General features: G+C 36.1%; 2 protein-coding genes across 2 annotated transcripts; both read left to right on the top strand.

Moving 5' to 3' along the window:
- Positions 1–446: 446 nt before the first annotated feature.
- LOC122402529 (splicing factor 3B subunit 3) lies at positions 447–8,853 on the top strand. Its single transcript, XM_043405396.1, has 13 exons — positions 447–545; positions 1,056–1,525; positions 1,714–1,886; positions 1,984–2,480; positions 2,564–2,729; positions 3,083–3,251; positions 3,979–4,130; positions 4,642–4,797; positions 5,024–5,315; positions 5,427–6,093; positions 6,239–6,355; positions 6,814–7,192; positions 7,780–8,853. Exons 2-13 carry the CDS (start codon positions 1,129–1,131, stop codon positions 8,266–8,268), a joined length of 3,654 nt encoding a protein of 1,217 aa, XP_043261331.1. The 5' UTR covers positions 447–545; positions 1,056–1,128; the 3' UTR covers positions 8,269–8,853.
- Positions 8,854–11,219: 2,366 nt separating this feature from the next.
- Positions 11,220–17,084, top strand: LOC122402530. Its single transcript, XM_043405397.1, has 5 exons — positions 11,220–11,587; positions 12,716–14,272; positions 14,865–15,399; positions 15,640–16,333; positions 16,420–17,084. The coding sequence occupies exons 1-5, from the start codon at positions 11,585–11,587 to the stop codon at positions 16,520–16,522; spliced, it is 2,892 nt and encodes a 963-aa protein (XP_043261332.1). The 5' UTR covers positions 11,220–11,584; the 3' UTR covers positions 16,523–17,084.
- The last annotated feature ends 1,954 nt before the right edge of the window (positions 17,085–19,038 follow it).

The following is a 19,038-nucleotide window of genomic DNA, read 5'->3' as shown; positions in this document are numbered from 1 at the left end:
TTACAATAACGTTGAATTAAAGCCAAAGACAAATATTTCTAGCCGTAAACCAATGTCTCTAGTGACAAACTTTCCAACTAATCACGTAATTTAGAACGGGGAGAGCAATATATGTATACATGTAAATACATGTTACGATGTTACAATAATTTATTGCCACGTGAAAACGTACCTTACTGTGTAACTAAATCTTTAGCTTTCCAATATACACATGTTCATATATTGTATTGTATGCTATATTTTTGAAAAATAAGAATTTCATCAAAATCATCATTACTGTTACTAGTAAATTAAAATTGTAGATGATGTTTAATACGTGTAAATTAAAAATAATTAAATTTTAGTTCCATTCTAACAATTTCAGGTGGCACTGAGCTGTACGTGAAACGTGGCAGTTTCCAATCTACATTCATTTACACGCTTGGTAGAAATATACCGCCTGAAATGTGGTATAATCGGTCATTGCAAATGGTCGTTGGTTTAGGAAGAACGGAAAATATCCACGAGCATCTTTATTTAAGATCGAGACTGCTCTCAGATTTAAGGTAAAATAATATTCGTTATATTTCTATATTTGTAAAAATAATAATATTTTCTCTCTTCTGTACTTAATTTACTCTGCAAAACGTAAAGCATTTTGTTCTGTAAATTTGTTCGTTCAAAGCCTTTTTGATATTTTCGTTACTAGATTTTTACCTTTACGACTACTAGCAAATATCCTTTTCAAGCATTTAATAATATTCTATCTAGTAATCTATTTACACGAAAAATTTTGGGTTAATAAATATAAAAAGATTTTATTTAACTTGAGTAAAAAGCTTATGTTACGAGCTGTGATATTGAACGCTTCCATTTTCTTTTTTTTCTTTTTTTACCTCGTGCTTGTTTTTCTTACCAATAGTAAGGTACAAAAGTGTTCGTAAAGAATAAAAGAACATATAAGTAAATACAAAACTTTAACGAACTAATAATATAGAATAAAATCGTCATATTTTTAAGCAATTTTAAATATAATGGAATAATTTTGATAATTTTATGTATGGTATTTATTTCAGAATGGATGTGAATTTTTTTTACCAATAAACTTTAAGTTTTTCTATACATTGATTGCATAAAAAAACAAAAATAATGTATTTATACAATTTGACCCTTCAACGTGCAACGGGTATTACCCATGCAGTGCATGGGAATTTTTCTGGCAGTAAAATGCAGGAGATTTTGGTCTCACGTGGAAAGTCATTAGAACTCCTAAGACCTGATCCAAATACAGGAAAAGTCCACACCTTATTAACTGTAGAAGTGTTTGGAATTATTCGGTCTTTGATGGCCTTCAGATTGACAGGTGGCACGAAAGATTATATTGTCGTTGGATCAGATTCTGGACGTATTGTAATTTTGGAATATATTCCTGCGAAGAATGTTTTTGAAAAAGTACATCAGGAAACTTTTGGTAAAAGCGGATGTAGACGAATCGTACCTGGACAATACTTAGCTATAGATCCCAAAGGAAGAGCTGTAATGATAGGTAACATATTTATTTCATTATCTTATTTATATTAATTTACACTTGCATCAAATGATTAATTTTGTCGATCCGTGTTTCAACTGATTAACATTGATTATAGTTCGCAAATGATGGTGTATCTTTGTGAAGATATTTTCGATGATGGCAGTTATTATTCACAAGTATTCATGGTAATATGCTTATTTCAGGTGCAATCGAAAAACAAAAACTTGTATATATTTTGAATAGAGATCCTGAAGCCAGGCTTACCATTTCTTCGCCTTTAGAAGCTCATAAAAGTAATACGCTAGTTTATCATACAGTGGGCGTGGATGTGGGTTTTGAAAATCCTATGTTTGCCTGTTTAGAAATTGATTATGAGGTAATATTTTAAACATTTTCAAAATATTACAAGATTCGAAATAATATTTGTGAAACGGTAGAACTGGATAATAACAACCATATCTTTTGTTGTGCAGGAAGCAGACAGTGATCCCACAGGGGATGCAGCGGTAAAAACGCAACAAACGTTAACTTTGTACGAACTTGATCTCGGTTTAAATCACGTTGTACGCAAGTACAGCGAACCGTTGGAAGAACACGCGAATTTCCTTGTATCTGTACCTGGAGGAAACGATGGACCAAGCGGTGTCCTTATTTGTTCAGAGAATTATCTAACGTATAAAAATCTTGGCGATCAACACGATATTCGTTGCCCCATTCCCAGGCGACGTAATGATTTAGATGATCCTGAGAGAGGAATGATATTCGTATGTTCCGCTACTCATAAGACCAAAAGCATGTTTTTCTTTTTGGCTCAGACTGAGCAAGGGGATATCTTTAAGATCACGCTCGAAACAGACGAAGATATGGTGACTGAAATTAAACTAAAGTATTTCGACACAGTACCTGTCGCGGCAAGTATGTGCGTCTTAAAAACAGGATTTTTGTTTGTTGCCTCAGAATTTGGCAATCAGTAAGTACATCATTAAAATAATTTGTATTTTTAACACAGAAAAGGTAAAATTATACCTTATAAGAGATTTGTTATTGTTCTAGTTATCTCTATCAAATTGCGCATTTGGGGGACGACGACGATGAACCAGAATTTAGTTCTGCTATGCCTCTTGAAGAAGGTGACACTTTCTTTTTTGCACCACGGCCGCTTAGAAATTTAGTATTGGTAGATGAAATGGATAGCTTGTCGCCAATAATGGCGTGTCAGGTAAACGCGATTGAAAACTGTAAATCTAACAATTTTCAACTAAGAATACTCAATATTAATTTTTATAATATCGTTGGCCTTAAAACCAAGGTATCGATGCACCTTTAAGTAGAGAATTGACGTTTTATACATCTTTTTTCTGTGGAATGGTGCCAGAAAAAATTATTCTTAGTCGCATTCAATTTGTTATTGCAAACTGAAGTTGAACCTAAGAATGACAAATTTTAGTAAATCGTAAGCGTACGTACTAGAGGTATACGGAGTACCTGATATATCCAAAAATCACACACTTCTATCGTATGCGTGTGAAACATAAATTTACATGTACAGAACTGGTATTTTAATTCATGCAGGTGGCTGATTTGGCAAACGAAGATACTCCTCAACTATACATAACGTGTGGTAGAGGGCCACGTTCGACTTTGCGAGTACTACGCCATGGTTTAGAAGTTTCTGAAATGGCTGTCAGTGAACTGCCGGGTAATCCAAATGCTGTGTGGACGGTTAAAAGAAGAATCGATGGTTAGTTCCGAAACATCTTACACAGTAGTTGTTTTGCATGTTTTTATCTCTATGTTTACAATTGACGATGCAGAGTAAGTTTTAGCTTCTTTTTTTTTTCTGCATTGATATAATTTCTTGCCAATTATGGCACAATATTCACATATTATCTACTATAGCATAGAGTTGTTCTTTATAGTAGCAGCCGTTATCGCTTGATTTTAATCACGGTATTAAAAAATACTTTTTATACAAAAATTAAATTAAATGTTATGTTTCAACGATGAGCGTTGTTCAAAAATTGTGGAGATATTTGAGATGAGAATATTTTTTTTTTAAATGAAAAATAGATTCGGTATTTAAGTACATATATATATATATATATGTGTATATATATAACTCTACAATTTTTTAATACAGTAAATGTAATAGAGAAAGAAATTGGTTTTTGTAAATGATATTAATGAATCTGGTGGCTTGATACACTCTTATCAAACACCAGTTCTCTCTTTCAGACTACCAGCATGCTATTGGTTGAACTACAGAACACACTGATAAAAAGGTAAGAACACTCGAAATTGACGAAATCGGGGATAAGAAATTGAATATGCAGTCCATCTACTGTTTGCGTGTAGAAAGAAAGAGCGTGCTCGACTGCCATGAGGGCGATCTATTATTTCATACAAATTTTTTTTCTATTCTTACACTATTTAAATATTCAGAGTGAGCTTTATAATTTTGATTACAGAGGAGTATGATGCTTACATCATAGTGTCCTTCGTCAATGCCACGCTTGTACTTAGTATCGGAGAAACTGTAGAAGAAGTGACAGATTCCGGGTTTCTTGGTACGACACCAACATTGAGCTGTTCCGCATTAGGCGAAGATGCGCTGGTCCAGGTACAGTCATTCGATATAATAATCTACCATGTTTGTGCACTGCGGTATCTCCGACGCCTGGTCGACCACGTGTCGGTCGCAATAAATAGTGCTAGATTATAATGAGTTTACCGCATCGTTGAATGTTTAGCTTACATCTAAACACTTCTGGTACTACGAACTCGACAAAATTTAAAAAATTAAGAGATTACACCGTGGGTGGACAAAATTTTACATGAATATTTGTAGAAATAATGTCTTTTTTTCTTCAAATGAGATCTAACAATTCTGAAATTTCTGTCATACTGTTTAAACGAGTGCTTTCGTACTTTTTTATTCGTTCGGAAATTTTTGTCAAGATTAGAATTTTGCCCACTCATGGTTCAGTCATCGCGTCGTCGCGTCATCATGACAATGACAACACAGGGTATCTGTATGAATTTTTTATAATAAAAGAATATAGAGAATGGCAAATTCTTTAGACATCTTTTTTTACCTACGTAAGTATTATACAATACTTATTATTTTTTAGGTATATCCTGATGGAATACGTCATATACGTGCAGATAAACGTGTAAACGAATGGAAAGCACCTGGTAAAAAGACTATAGTCAAATGTGCAGTGAATCAACGTCAGGTTGTGATTGCCCTTACTGGAGGAGAATTGGTATACTTCGAAATGGACCCTGTATGTGTATACACTTTTTTTCCTATAATTAATTCGTAGGTGTTTATATAGCATCAATTGTTCTCTCTTCGATGATATTTATTCTCAGAGATGTAAGAGATGCATAAAGTATATTGCTTCTTCATCTTACGTTGTTGGCTATTAATTAGCCAAGGTGGATGAAAAGTGAACATTTCGATAAAAATTCGTATAGATTTAATAACGTTGGTCATTTTGTACATCGTAGACTGGACAATTGAACGAGTATACGGAACGAAAGAAAATGCCATCGGAAGTGATGTGTATGGCTCTTGGTAACGTGGCGATCGGAGAACAAAGATCATGGTTTCTGGCTGTTGGTCTTCAGGATAACACAGTGAGGATCATTTCGTTGGATCCGTCCGATTGTTTAGCACCCAGGAGCATGCAAGCTTTACCGGCAGCTGCGGAAAGTTTATGTATCGTTGAAATGGGTGCTAAAGACGCAAACAGTTCGGAAGAAATGTTACCTCAACAATCCAGTCTATATTTAAATATAGGTAAGTGAAGTTGAGACTAACGTAACGAATATAAGAAAGTTTAAATGGTAAATTATACAAACAACTTCGAGATATCGCAATAACAAGGAATCTTCATTTTTCCCCGTTTAGGCTTGCAAAATGGCGTTTTATTGAGAACAGTGTTAGACCCAATATCCGGCGATCTCGCAGACACGCGTACACGGTATTTAGGATCGCGTCCAGTTAAACTATTCAGAATAAAAATGCAAGGGAACCAAGCTGTGCTCGCAATGAGCAGTAGATCCTGGCTAAGTTATTACTATCAGAATCGTTTCCATTTAACGCCGTTATCATACGAGAGTTTGGAATTTGCATCGGGCTTCAGCTCCGAGCAGTGTCCTGAAGGAATTGTCGCCATTTCGACGAACACGCTCAGAATTCTTGCTCTCGAAAAACTGGGAGCTGTGTTCAATCAAATCAGTTTTCCGCTTGAGTACACACCCAGGAAGTTTGCGATTCACTCGGACTCCGCACATTTGATTGTCATCGAAACGGAGCATAACGCGTACACAGAAGAAACGAAGCAGCAGAGAAGGTTACAGATGGCTGAGGAAATGCAAGAGGCTGCAGGCGCTGAGGAGGCTGTAGTAGCAAGAGAATTGGCGGAAGCTTTCTTGTCAGAAGAACCCAATGAGTCGGTGTTCGGCGCACCAAGGGCTGGACCTGGTTTATGGGCATCATTGATAAGAATAATAGCGCCCACAACGGGACAAACATTCGAAGTTCATCGGCTTGAACAAAATTTAGCTGCTTTATGGTAAGAATGCGAAACTTATTATAATTCGAATTGTAATTTTTATTGCGTATCTCTTATTCAAAATTCCTGTTTAAATATAAACGTTGTCCGTTTCTGATGCGAGAAGAGGGAGAAAGGATTTAATTTACATAATTTTGCATTATAGTCTGTGCCTCGTAAAATTTGCTAATCAAGGCGATCAGCTGTTCCTTATAGTTGGTGTTGCGAAGGAATTTCAACTAAATCCTAGAGTTAGCAGCGGAGGCTTTTTATATACATATAAGTAAGTACTCGTTGAAATATATGTCAAAATTATAAGTATATATTTTTTTATCATATGTAAAACGAATATAGCGTATGTAATTCAGACCGGTACAATTTATGTAGTAATTGAAGTATGCATTTTATTTTTTCAAGTATCTTTGTTTGTATAGAGCTTACAGTTTGTTACAATTTCTAGAATCACCCTGTTTGTGGAGTTGAGCAAATAAAAATTTTAGATTCATTCGCGAACTAACTTCCGTTTATATTTCATTCATAAATCTAAAATTTGCCCAACTCTGTGTATGCTAAAATATGTATTTAAATATTGACAAAAAGGAACTATGTGATGACAATTATACACAATCACTGTATTATTATTTGATGATATTCCTGCAGTACTGATACAACGTTTACGTTAAAATTTATTATTTAAGAAAAGAAGAATAGGTATGAACGCAAAAGTCTTTTCTTTTTTAGGGTAAATGCTGAATGTACCAGCCTCGAATTAATTCATAAAACCACTTTGGATGAAGTACCGTTGGCGATATGCCCTTATCAAGGAAGAGTATTGGTCGGCGTTGGCAGAATGTTGCGCTTGTACGATATGGGCAAAAAAAAATTGTTGCGAAAGTGTGAAAATAAGCATATTCCTAATGCGGTTGTTTCCATCAATGCGATTGGACAACGAATTTACGTGAGCGACGTCCAGGAATCAGTGTATGCCGTGAGATACAAACGACAAGAGAATCAACTTATAGTATTCGCCGATGATACGCATCCAAGATGGATTACAACAACGTGTGTACTGGATTATGACACTGTTGCCACTGCTGACAAGTTTGGAAATATTGCTGTCGTAAGTAATACTCTTTGTTAAGTCTTAAGATTCAAATCCAATCAATTAAATGAGGTTTTGTAGTGATACACAGTGAGTCGCGAAAATATTCAAATACTTGCTATTAAAATTTTAAACAACGAAAATCCGGAAGCAAATTTGTGTTACATTCTTATTGGCAAAAGTTTAAGACTATGCATAAAAAGAGAATTTTTAATGAAAAAAATATATAAAACTTTTATATCGAAAATGATTGAAATTACGAAAGAGTTCAATAAAAGTTTAATGGATACATATCATGTATTTGCATATTCAGTCAAGAGATTATTTTTAATCAAAATAATACTTTGCTAAAAATTGCTATTATGCATCGTTTAGAAGATAATCGGCATCTTGTGCACCCTGTCATTCAAATCTCGAGTAAGAACCATCTTATGTCATTTCTTGATTGAACCATGTAAATAATTAGTGTCATAAAAGTTTCTCTGTATCCACTTGCCCCACTTGTCCCTGTTTCAACTTACTTTAGTCTTCCCTACCCTTTGCTTCGAGTATGCGTATTCATCATTTGGACGTGAGATGTACAAATGTTTAATTTCCATTTACAGATACGGTTGGCAAGTGGAATTAATGATGACGTAGACGAGGATCCAACTGGGAACAAGGCGTTGTGGGACAGAGGTTTATTGAACGGTGCTAGTCAGAAGGCGGACACGGTCGCGTGTTTCCACGTCGGTGAAACGGTTATGTCCTTACAGAAAGCGACTCTCATCCCCGGGGGTTCTGAAAGTTTAGTTTACACGACCCTAAGTGGAACGGTGGGGGTTCTTGTTCCTTTCACGAGTCACGAAGATCACGATTTCTTCCAACATTTGGAAATGCACATGCGGTCCGAGCATCCACCACTTTGCGGAAGGGATCATTTATCGTTTAGATCGTATTATTATCCTGTAAAAAATGTCATTGACGGCGATCTTTGCGAGCAGTTCAATTCGATAGAGCCGACAAAACAGAAGAGTATATCCGGCGATCTTGAACGAACACCATCCGAAGTGTCGAAGAAACTGGAGGATATTCGTACGCGTTATGCATTTTAAATTTCTACGTATGTATTTATTATCAATTCATTACAAGTTACATTTAAAGTGTTTACATTCCGTGTTCATCTTTTCATCATCTCTTCTTTTTACGATAAATAAACTCGCGTGATGTAGGTTGCTCGGAGAAAAGTTGTTCGAAACATTTGACACGCGTGGGTCAGAATGGGTTTGACATACGGTTACTAGCTTTAATATTCGGATATTACAATACTTTTAAATTCAAAAAAAGCAAGCGAGTGAATATTTTAATAATTCAGAAAAATATAAAGCATTAAATTTAAAAGTATTGCAGTGTCCGAATATTAAAGCGAGTAGCTGTACGTGTTCACTCAGTTTGCAACAAATGTTGTCAACGATGGTATTTAAAAACGAAGGTAGAATATTTATTGGTATGAAAATGTAATCATTTTTGTTTTGGACGTCGAATGATATTTCATTCGATTCACACTTAGAGGCGTATAGAGTAAACTCGTTAAATTTTGTATAGCACCGAATGTGATCGTAGATAAAATCTTTCTAATTTAAATTTAAAAAACAAAAAAAAAATTCATTACTAATAAGCAAATGTATTTTTAAATTACCTCGGACCGTGTACATTTTTACATCGTATCATTAATGTTACATCATTTTCATGGAAATGTAAAAAAATTGTGATTTTCAAATAGTATAAGATTACTATATCTATAACATTATGCTACAAACTTCGTGATACGATTTGTGTATGCGTCGACGAAACTGTAAAGTGATGCAATATTGAAAAATACACATGTTTTCGATAACGAAATTTGATATTTTAAAAACACCATCCTTCAAAATGTTTGAAAATTGTGTGCACGCCGCGGTATATTATCATCGAGCAATTTTGTTCCCTTTTATAGTTTATCCTTGTTACAGTTTACGATGCATTGGTAAGCAAAAAGCTATAAGTAAGCTGCGATGTACAGTTGAGAAAAAATAGAAAACTTTTTAGCGACCTATTTTAATGTTATAAATACAACATGCATGCAAAGTACACTGTCCTCGCTACGTGCAATAATCCTGGACTAAAATTAACCCATTGACATACGATTATAAATAATTTTTCAAATATATATATTTGAGTTTGTTTAAATTTGTTCATACATATAATACTCACAGCAAAAAAATGGATTTGTTTTACGAATACCTTGCAAATGTGAAAATGTGTTGATTTTAATATGTTAAGTTTTGTGGCGAGGAGTGTAGTCTCGTCGTTGTGAGACTTGATACAAATTTGTAACGAGTCAAGACTCATCAACAAAGGGATGAAATATAGTTTTCTTATTTTCTTATTTTGATTATGAAATAATAAGTAAATATAAAAATTAAAAGACGTAAAATATGTTACAAAAGGGGAAATCATAATTGACATCAGGACATAAGACATTTGTCGTACAAAAACTGTTTTAGCAAACGTAGACAAATAAAATAGTGTTTTTTCGGATCAAATTAAGCATATTTTACCCTTTTTAAAAATAAACGCACGTATAGCTTCTATGCGTTATTTGTCTCATTTTTTGCTTGAATATTCTGCGATCTCGTTTCTTCCCTACTCTGGTTCTGCCCTAGCTTGTGTGCATCCCTTTCGACCTACAATTGATCCCCAATAGCGGCAAACGTTGTAGCTCGCGTTTTTCTCGTGAAGCTTCGAGGCGCGAAGTTAATCCGCGTGCCGAAGCGTATCGAGGGTATAATACAACGTTATTACCCTCGTTTAACCTTCAAACAAATAAGTAGGGTATACGAGAACTTTAAACGCATTATTCAAAAACAAGAATGCGTAAAAACCACCGTAAACAAACTGTACCCTTTTAATCTTTTAATTTTTTTAAAGCAAATTGCTAGACAAAAGAAATTCGAAACATTATTATTCTGTGTTTAGAATGTTACTAACATCAAGTAATAGATTCAGACACATTTTCATTTTGAAAAAAGTAAGGGCCAGTGATTCCACCAGCCAAAAATCACTACACAGTAACTTTTTGTGGATACAAGGGTCGTTCGACTATCGACTGAAGTTTAATATTTGTACAAATTAAACATCTCGCTTATTGGCAAAGCCATTCGTCCAAAAGTGAGCTTCATTTTTTCGTAAAAATCAGGATCAAAGCACGATCAGCAAATTCGTGACTAATACGATGATCAGCAGCCTTTAAAGTATGTATTATTCTCTGACGAGAGTAAATTTAACGTTTTTGGTAGCAACGAACGTAAAAATGTTTGGAGGAAACGAATACACAACTAGAACTACGATATCTACGACCAACTATAAAACATAATGGTGGATCGATATTAGTTTATTTACATAATGTAAATATTTGCTGTTCTTAACGGTCAGATCAGATGTTGATTGTCTTTTCAAAATATTTACGACATACATTTATGCTATATAAATTCGGAACCGTTTCAGACGGAATCGTAACGGTTATAGAATCTATACGAGAACCGATGCAAGAACTTTATCTTAAACCGATATAGTTCGACTTTTAGGTTCTTCGTAACAGTTATTCAGAACAGAAGTTCTTCGTAACAGTTTCGACCAGAACTTTCGACTAGAACGGTTTGAAACAATTATTTTCAGAACCGTTTTAAGTACAGTTTTCAACCCTTGGTTGCAACACGTAATGAGATTCGAAGTAATGCGAAGCGATTCTAAGTCCTACCATTTACTCGCGACGAATTCGGGTATCGTGATCGGTAGTTACGTCACTGCGGTATACGTAGCATGCTTTAGGGCGTCGAAACAGGGAAAGAGAGTGAGAGAGAGAGAGAAGGACCGAATGCCGATCGATGCATTGAGGCGCCAGGTCCTGAGCTCAGCCCCGTTTCGTTCCATCACCCTTACCCCAGTATATGCCTTGCAGCGAAGCTGCCCTCCGGGCTTTTCTCTTTACTGTGCAGTTGCGCATCAACCTCTTGACGGTGTAGAGCTGCGTGTTGTTCGGTCACTGGACTCTCAACCTCGTAGGAACGTTGCCTCGTACTTGTTTCCGTCGTCGGCGTGAAACGAACCGCTGCAGGGTGTATATTCCGTTTATATTCATACACGTTCTTATTCCTGTGCGTATCCATCAATTCGTGACTCGATCGGTGACGGGTGTCGATCATCGAATGTCATTCGTTATCATAATTATGTCGCCTGTCGTTACCGCCATCGGACATCATTTCGATGTGTTTGAACCACTTTCAAGACGCATAATCCTTCGAGCGTAAAGCTTTGAAATATTCCGTGTCATCGATTCGAGCTACCGTTCTCGGGCTTGTGTTGTGATGTTCGATTCACTGACAGACGATTATGGTAAATCATACTCACGTATCGTCGCAAAATTATCGTATGTGTGTTTTGAAGATTGATGCTCTTTTGACGTATACATCCGGGGATCTTGCACGGCTGAGTAATATTGAATTTCGAGGGTTGTCAATCGGGATTCACGGGTTACATTGTATTATACGAAACGAATAATCCCGAAATGATCGACGGATTGTATGTCATTGGATTTTTATGTATTATTAATTATAATTTAATCGTTATCTAAAAGCATTGCGTTTTGTACGACGCAGGCCGTTAGCAATTACGCGTCACGTGTCGGAATTAAGAGAAAAGGTGCTATTCGAATTAATTACATGAGAGCAATAAATGCGTTCAATAGGCTTGTCGATCGTGCTTTAAATTATTAAAGGGCTAGTAGTGAACTCTGAACTATCACTTCTTAGAATAAAATTAGATTCGCGTAGCTTTGAAATATGAGATTCTGCGCGATGGTGAATATAAATTAGTATGATAATTGCGATCTAGATTTGATTTTATCTCACAGAGTAGCATTTACGTATGATTCAATTTGCTGGATTTTCTCTTAATAGAACGTTCGTGACCGAATGTGTACGAAATGGGTGTGAATGTATGTGGACAGCAATTACATCCTCCTTTATTTTTTGTACGACTCTCGATGTTTAATTGAAAATTTGTCGATATACTCATTCGTAAACAGTGATCGTAAAATTGGATGCATTAAAATGAAAACCTTTTTGACGCGTGCCGAGTAGCTGTATCGTGTAAATACACATACAATAAAGAGGTAATCAAGTACCATCTCGTGAATTGAAACGCATTGTTCGCCGGTACCCATACATCGACGACTTTTCGCTTTTCATTGGCGCGCAGAAATGTTTGATTTATTCTCTCCACCTACTTCGAAGAACAGTTCATTCCGCTTTTTACGAGACATCATCGTACAATGATAATAAAACAGATTTGTTTCTCTATACGTTCGATTAACATTATTTGTGAATATTTATATTTAACATTTCTCAATAATATAATATACATTTTATTTTTTAAATACCTTTCGTAGTTCTATAATAAGAGAATTAGATAAGCAAGTTACAGTTAATTCTTTAAAAACTGATTAATGTGTTTGTTTTATAGGAGATAGCTGATGCTGGAGGTGGTTTTAAACAGTTTCAAGTGACTGCTTTGATTCTGTCGATATTACTTCTTGGATGGGCAGACCATGTGGCAGGTGGTGATTGCAGTCTGGCAGAGTTAACTTGCAGGGATGGACATTGCGTACCGATAGATGCATTTTGTAATGGACAAAATGATTGTGGAGATAGTAGCGACGAACCAGCAATGTGTACACCCTGTAATCGTACTTATCATGGGCGAGAAGGGCACACATACAAGTTGGATCTTCCAAGGCCTGCAGAGGAACGATTACCTTTCCTCTGTCATTTAACGTTCACCGCTGCTGGTCAGGGGTATGGAGAACTGGTACAACTTTTATGGGATGCATTTAGCGTGGGTAGTGTAGATCCAAATACTGACAGTTTTGTCACAAGCTGCCCTGAAGGATCGTTGCAGTTAGCAGAATTAGGTAGACACTTTACCGGTGGTTCGTGGTGTGGAGCTGGAGAAGGAAAAGCTTCTTATTATAGTGAAACTAGTACTGTCACAGCGTCTATACGACTGTTTCATGCCCCTTCCTTTGTACCATTTGACTTCCGTTTACGATATAAGTTTGTGGCACGCAATGAAGCAGTCGCTAGATTAGGGAAACCAGATCTTCCAATTGAACGGGGCTCTTCAGAGCCAGGTACATACTGCTCTAGAAACTTTCATGAATGTCACTTGAAACAGTGCAGATTACAGAGCCCAAATTACCCTGGAGAATATCCGAGAAATGCGAGCTGCCTGATCACTATAAGGCAAAAGGAGGTGCCCACGTGCAAGCATGCCATGATTTCCGTAAAATCTACACCGGCTGGTCCAGCTGGAATAACTACCACTAATAGTACTTTAAGCGTATGGCAAGATTGCCCTCCGGAAAAAGATCGTCTCATCTTCCACGATGGTGACCGCCCAGAGGATCCAATTTTGTTGATTTACTGTGGAGGGCCTTTACCACAGATCACTGCCAGAGGTCCAACGATGCAGGTGGAGTTTCGAAGTTCACCGATAGCCATTCCTCTCGGTGCTTCTGCTTTACGACTCGAGTTAGAAATTCAAGTAGTTTACGTCGATTCCGACGGGCTCGATTACGCTAAAGAGCCGCAAGGCTGCCACTTTTTTGTAAATGGTACTAATAAAAGGAGTGGTATATTACGAGCACCGCTTCACGCACTGCCACCGAATTCCAGCTGCACCTGGAACATTAAAGGATCTTCCGGAGACAGAGTGTGGATTTATTTTTCTTCTTATTCTCAGAGAGATTTAACCGGTAGCGTTGAAAATAATGCTAGCTCACAGTCGGATGTACCGTGCGCGGTGAAATTAATTTTTTGGGACGGTACAACGACTACTGGATTCCCAATGGCGACGCTCTGCGACGATACACCCAAGTTATGCGCTCACGCAGCTTTAAGAAACGTTACCAGAAGTACAAGACCGTGTAAAGAAGAAGAAAGTTACATTACGGTAGCACCATCTTTAACTTTGCGCATGGAAACGATGTTGGGCACTGCTCTTCACACTGTTAATTTCAATGTAAGCTAATTTCGAGATATATTATTCTGTTATAATACGAATAGTATGAAATATAAAAAAAATATATAATTATATAAACAAAAAATAATTTTATAGATTCAACATTTAAAATTATAATTCTTGATAAAATTAAATTAAATAAAATTAAAAAAATAATTAATTCATTTAATTCTAATATTCAATAAGTAAGCATGATTTAACGGATTTCGGATTTAATCAATAGAATTCTAGGGTCCTATATAGGTATGTCTTGATGAAAAATTGGGATCAGTAGACATCATTCAGGGAGACTCAGAACTAGCGATAGGATTTGGAACTTTTCTAATTATTTCAAATCTATAAAATGACTACAGAGCATTTTACATAAGTAAATGTGTTTATAGATTCATAAAGCTTTACATTAATTTTTCTTTCCAAAAATTTATTTAATGCACTCCAATAGCTGTTTAATTAAGTAATATACATACAAAGGAAAAAGTTGTTTGAAACTTTGTATTTGTCCACAATAACATGTCCAAAAATCATCGAAATTGGCGGATAGGCCAAACTTCTAAACAATTACCTTTAATCGTATTGTGAAACATCGTTACAGGCACAATACGAATTTATCTCAACCATTCAAGTTGGCGAACCTTGGGGCGACGGTGTGTGCAGCAGGGTTTGGCGTAAAGTTCGCAGTGGTGAAGTCACGACGCCACGTGATGTTCGCCTGTTTGGTCGAGGTGGATCCTCGAAATTAGAATGCAAATATCGAATCGAGGCTGGCGCGGACGAAAGAGTAAGACTGACGTTGCACAACGTCAGTTTGGGCGAGTCAACCATTTGCACGAGCGAACCGGATCCTCATACCGGCCGACCACGTTGTGTTCAGGAAGTGGGTTCCAGAGAGGCTCGTTTAGTTTTATACGAAGCGCCTTGGCGGGACGTGAGACTTCCAAGAGCTTGTTTATGTGATAATACGTCGCATCTTCCATTGACGCACATTTCTTCGAGCAAAGCTCTGGAAATTACATTCTTGGTCGATCAACAAGCTCCGTACGAAGATTTCGAGACGCTTTTCTTTTATGCCAGTTTCGAGCTTGTTCGGGCACCCGAGTGTCCCAGGAAACAAAGAGTACGCGGAGAAGGTGATTACACTATTATACCTGTGCAGGATTAACCCTTTGACAGACAAATAAAACGTAATTTGATGTGACTCGAAAGTACTAGTTAATTCGGCTTGACAGAACAATTAGATAAACTTATTGTTAGAAACAGAGCAGACTATTTATATTTACAACCCGGATTTAATAAATTAATGCACGTCATTGTATGCCAAGGGGTTAATTTCGTCCACGATAATTATTTACTATAAAAAATGTTTAAAGGTGGTGAACTACGATTCGTTGCGCCGCCGTTGTCAAGGCCGGACATTTATTGCGAGGGTCTCCCCTGGCTGGTAGAGGCTCGCGGGAACAGGTCACTGTTCGTGTTAACTTGGGGTTGGTTTCTTCCTCTTGAGCCATTGCCTGTATCAGAAGTGAACGAACAAGTGAAATGCCCGACGAGCAACAGAATCCTTCTTTACTCCGGTTGGCCACCGAAGCTCTTGAAGGTCGTGTGCCCCGCAGAGCCAGGAGCAAGGGAGTTCACTGTTCACGTGTTCTCGGAAGAGTGGTTGGTAGGAGCCGACGAAGGTAAATGGCCAGGTCCACCGCGACCGCCGGCGCTTTTGTTAGATTTCGTCGCGAGGGAATCCGGTCAGGCTGCAGCCTCCTGGCTCGAAATCTCGAAAAGCAGAGCCGCGCTTCGTAGACAGCTACGCTTACCCGAGAGAGGAATAGAAAATGAAACAACGAGTCACGGAGACTGTCCTCATAAATGCCCTGAACTGAGTGCTTGTATTGCCGCGAGTCTTTGGTGCGATGGAAGAGCGCACTGTCCATCCGGACACGACGAAGCTAGTTGCGGTAACGGTGCAAAATTACTCGGACTACTTCCTTCGGAGATGTGGCTTGTACTGGCAGGCGTTGCTGCGATTATCGCTGCCTTCGCGTGTTTTTTCGCCGTGCTCATTAACAGGTAGAATTATCATAAACAAAAATCAGCGACATCTTACAATATAATGATGCTTTCGAGTAATGACCGCGTACAACTTTATTTTCTAGGTCGAAAACGCGCACAAAAGGACTTCATTATAAAGGTACAAAGAAAAGCAATAGACCGAGACACACGCCAACGGGAGAGACACTTCTTGGAGCGGCATCCTGACAACAACAACCCGGTTTCGTGGAATATATCCATGTGGACCGGGAAACAACAGTTTAGCAATATTTGTCTATGCTTCACCGTCCACTAACTTAACACTATCCCCAGGTACCATAATGCAATTTCACGTATTTTCTTTTCTAGTCGTTGGTAACTATATTCGTTTAGTCATCCTTATCTTTTAAACGCTGCTATGACTGTATACCTAGCCAGAGTTCATACTAATTAGTAGCAATGCACTAAGGAGGGCCACAAGATATATCCGTGTTTTTGTTCCCTCGAACTATTTAAAATTTGCCCATCTATAACGGTAGCAATATTTTTATCCATATTCTATTCTCTTATACAGGATGTATCTTAACGTGTGGGACCCACTTAAGTGGTTACATTGTAATTACATAATTTAGTTTACCGGTATTTTATAAACCAAAGAGAACAGTAAGTGCAAATGATATAATATACAGGTATACATCTATAATTTAAAAAATATCACACACATTGCTCAAAGAACATTGTAACTGCCAAAAAATATTTTAAGTTCCATTAGCAAACTGTGAAGTTTCTAGCAGCGATTGAAATGGATAATAGACAAAGTATTGTGAATGTAAAGGAATGACATTTTTATATTTTAAACTAAAAATATTTTTAATTGAAAAGAATTAAAATTGTTTACATAATTATAGGCATATTTTATCAACGAAGCCAAAGGTTAATTTTAATATATCTTGAAAGCTTGATAAATTCACTAATATTGTATCTTGGCGTTGGCAGTGCTGATGCGTTATTTTCCTTTTACTAAGCGTAGAAGATTACATAAATATATACATTTAAGGGAACAATTGTAGGCGAAGTTCCAGCGCACAAGAAATTGACAGAAAAATGAAGAAAACAAAAAAAATTAGTTGAAATTTATGGTACAATATTATATAACAGTGTTTTCCTCGTTTTTATAATGAGCCGCGGACACAAGACAATATTTTTTTTAATTTTCAAATACCATTTTAGAAATTATCGTTTCATAAACATTCTTTCATTACGTATGTATATCTACTTTGCACACAAACTTCTTTGATTCGCAGTAATATATAACAAATAGCGAAAATATATTCTTATTATCTAAGTACAATCGAAAAGTTGTCGATCTAATTAAAATATAGAATAGAGAAGTGTAGTAAAACACTTCTGCAAATATTCTAAAAATTACGTATAAAATCGCTGTTATATTATATTTAGTACTATAGTTTATAGTTGCACTTAAAAAGAAATAGAATCAACATAGCTGTGACACAAAGTGATGGGAGATTATAAAGCACTCGGTAATATTAGAGGATTGTTGAAGTTAATTGTTGTCAAATGAACAACTCATACATATTATTCGAACGAGGATGGATACATTTGCCTACTAGGTTGTTTAAAATTAGACGATTCATACTTAAACGATCCATTGTCATTAAATATTTTAAGCGGAAATTTACTCTTAGAAGCACGAATTACAATCCACAGAAATAAATCAAACATAGTTTTTAACTCGACTATCGTGTATCATCGTACATGAATCACAAGTTAAGGGATATTCTTTAAGTACCACTATAAGGACTGAAAGTAAATTACAAGATGCAGTAAGACTAAGTGAAAAACAAAATATATCGTAAGTGCTATTTGAAAATTTACATTAAAATATATTATATACTTAGTTTTTAGAAAATATACAAATTAGAACGTTCGGTATCTGAAATTCAAAGTCTGTTTCACGTAGCGCGTTAATTCCTTGTAAACAAATTTGCGAAAACTTGCAGTATTAAAATTAATTTACAATCTATTCACATGATAAAAAAAAGAAAAAAGACAAAACTGCACGCAACAATAAATTTACTGTAAGAAGTATAGAACGCTAAGATATTAAATCTGTATCACTGTCATTATTTTGCTCTTTACTGTAAACGCAATGGCTATTTTAATTGTCGCAAAAGACCGTCTCTTTTAGAATTATAAAACGGAGTACGAATCGTGCAAGTTTCTTTGAAAGAAAACCTAACAATTGAATACAAAGAATCATATTTCTATTTCTTTTTTGAATATCGATAATTTGCAAGGAATCTTACAATGTGAAATGGATTTATTAAGATAAACATTCGTGTACATAATACATACTGTATGAGAACTGAATACATATACCACGGTCCGCTTAAAATATTTTTAACTCTAATATCTGAAGGTATTATTCACGACATTATGTTTCTATGCGTATACAATTTTTAAGATTTAAATTGAAAACTGTTGATATCTTACTCTTCGTCGATGCGATCGAAAGAGATGTTTAACATGAAGAGAAAGAAGAAAACTAACGATTAATATATTCGAAATATTTTTTGCTCAATCGACGAGGGATCGAGCTGTTCACAGTTTTAAACTTTAAATCAGAGATACTGTATACATGTATGTATGTACATACATGTACAAAATGTTATGTAAGAATTGAATAATATTTTTCAAAACGTTGTGCACCAAAAAATGTTTGT

The sequence above is a fragment of the Colletes gigas genome, unplaced genomic scaffold (assembly GCF_013123115.1).
Source record: "Colletes gigas isolate AHSC1104 unplaced genomic scaffold, ASM1312311v1 Colletes_gigas_Sc00037, whole genome shotgun sequence".
In the NCBI taxonomy this organism is placed as follows: Eukaryota; Metazoa; Arthropoda; class Insecta; order Hymenoptera; family Colletidae; genus Colletes; species Colletes gigas.
This window is presented reverse-complemented; position numbering and strand designations above follow the sequence as displayed.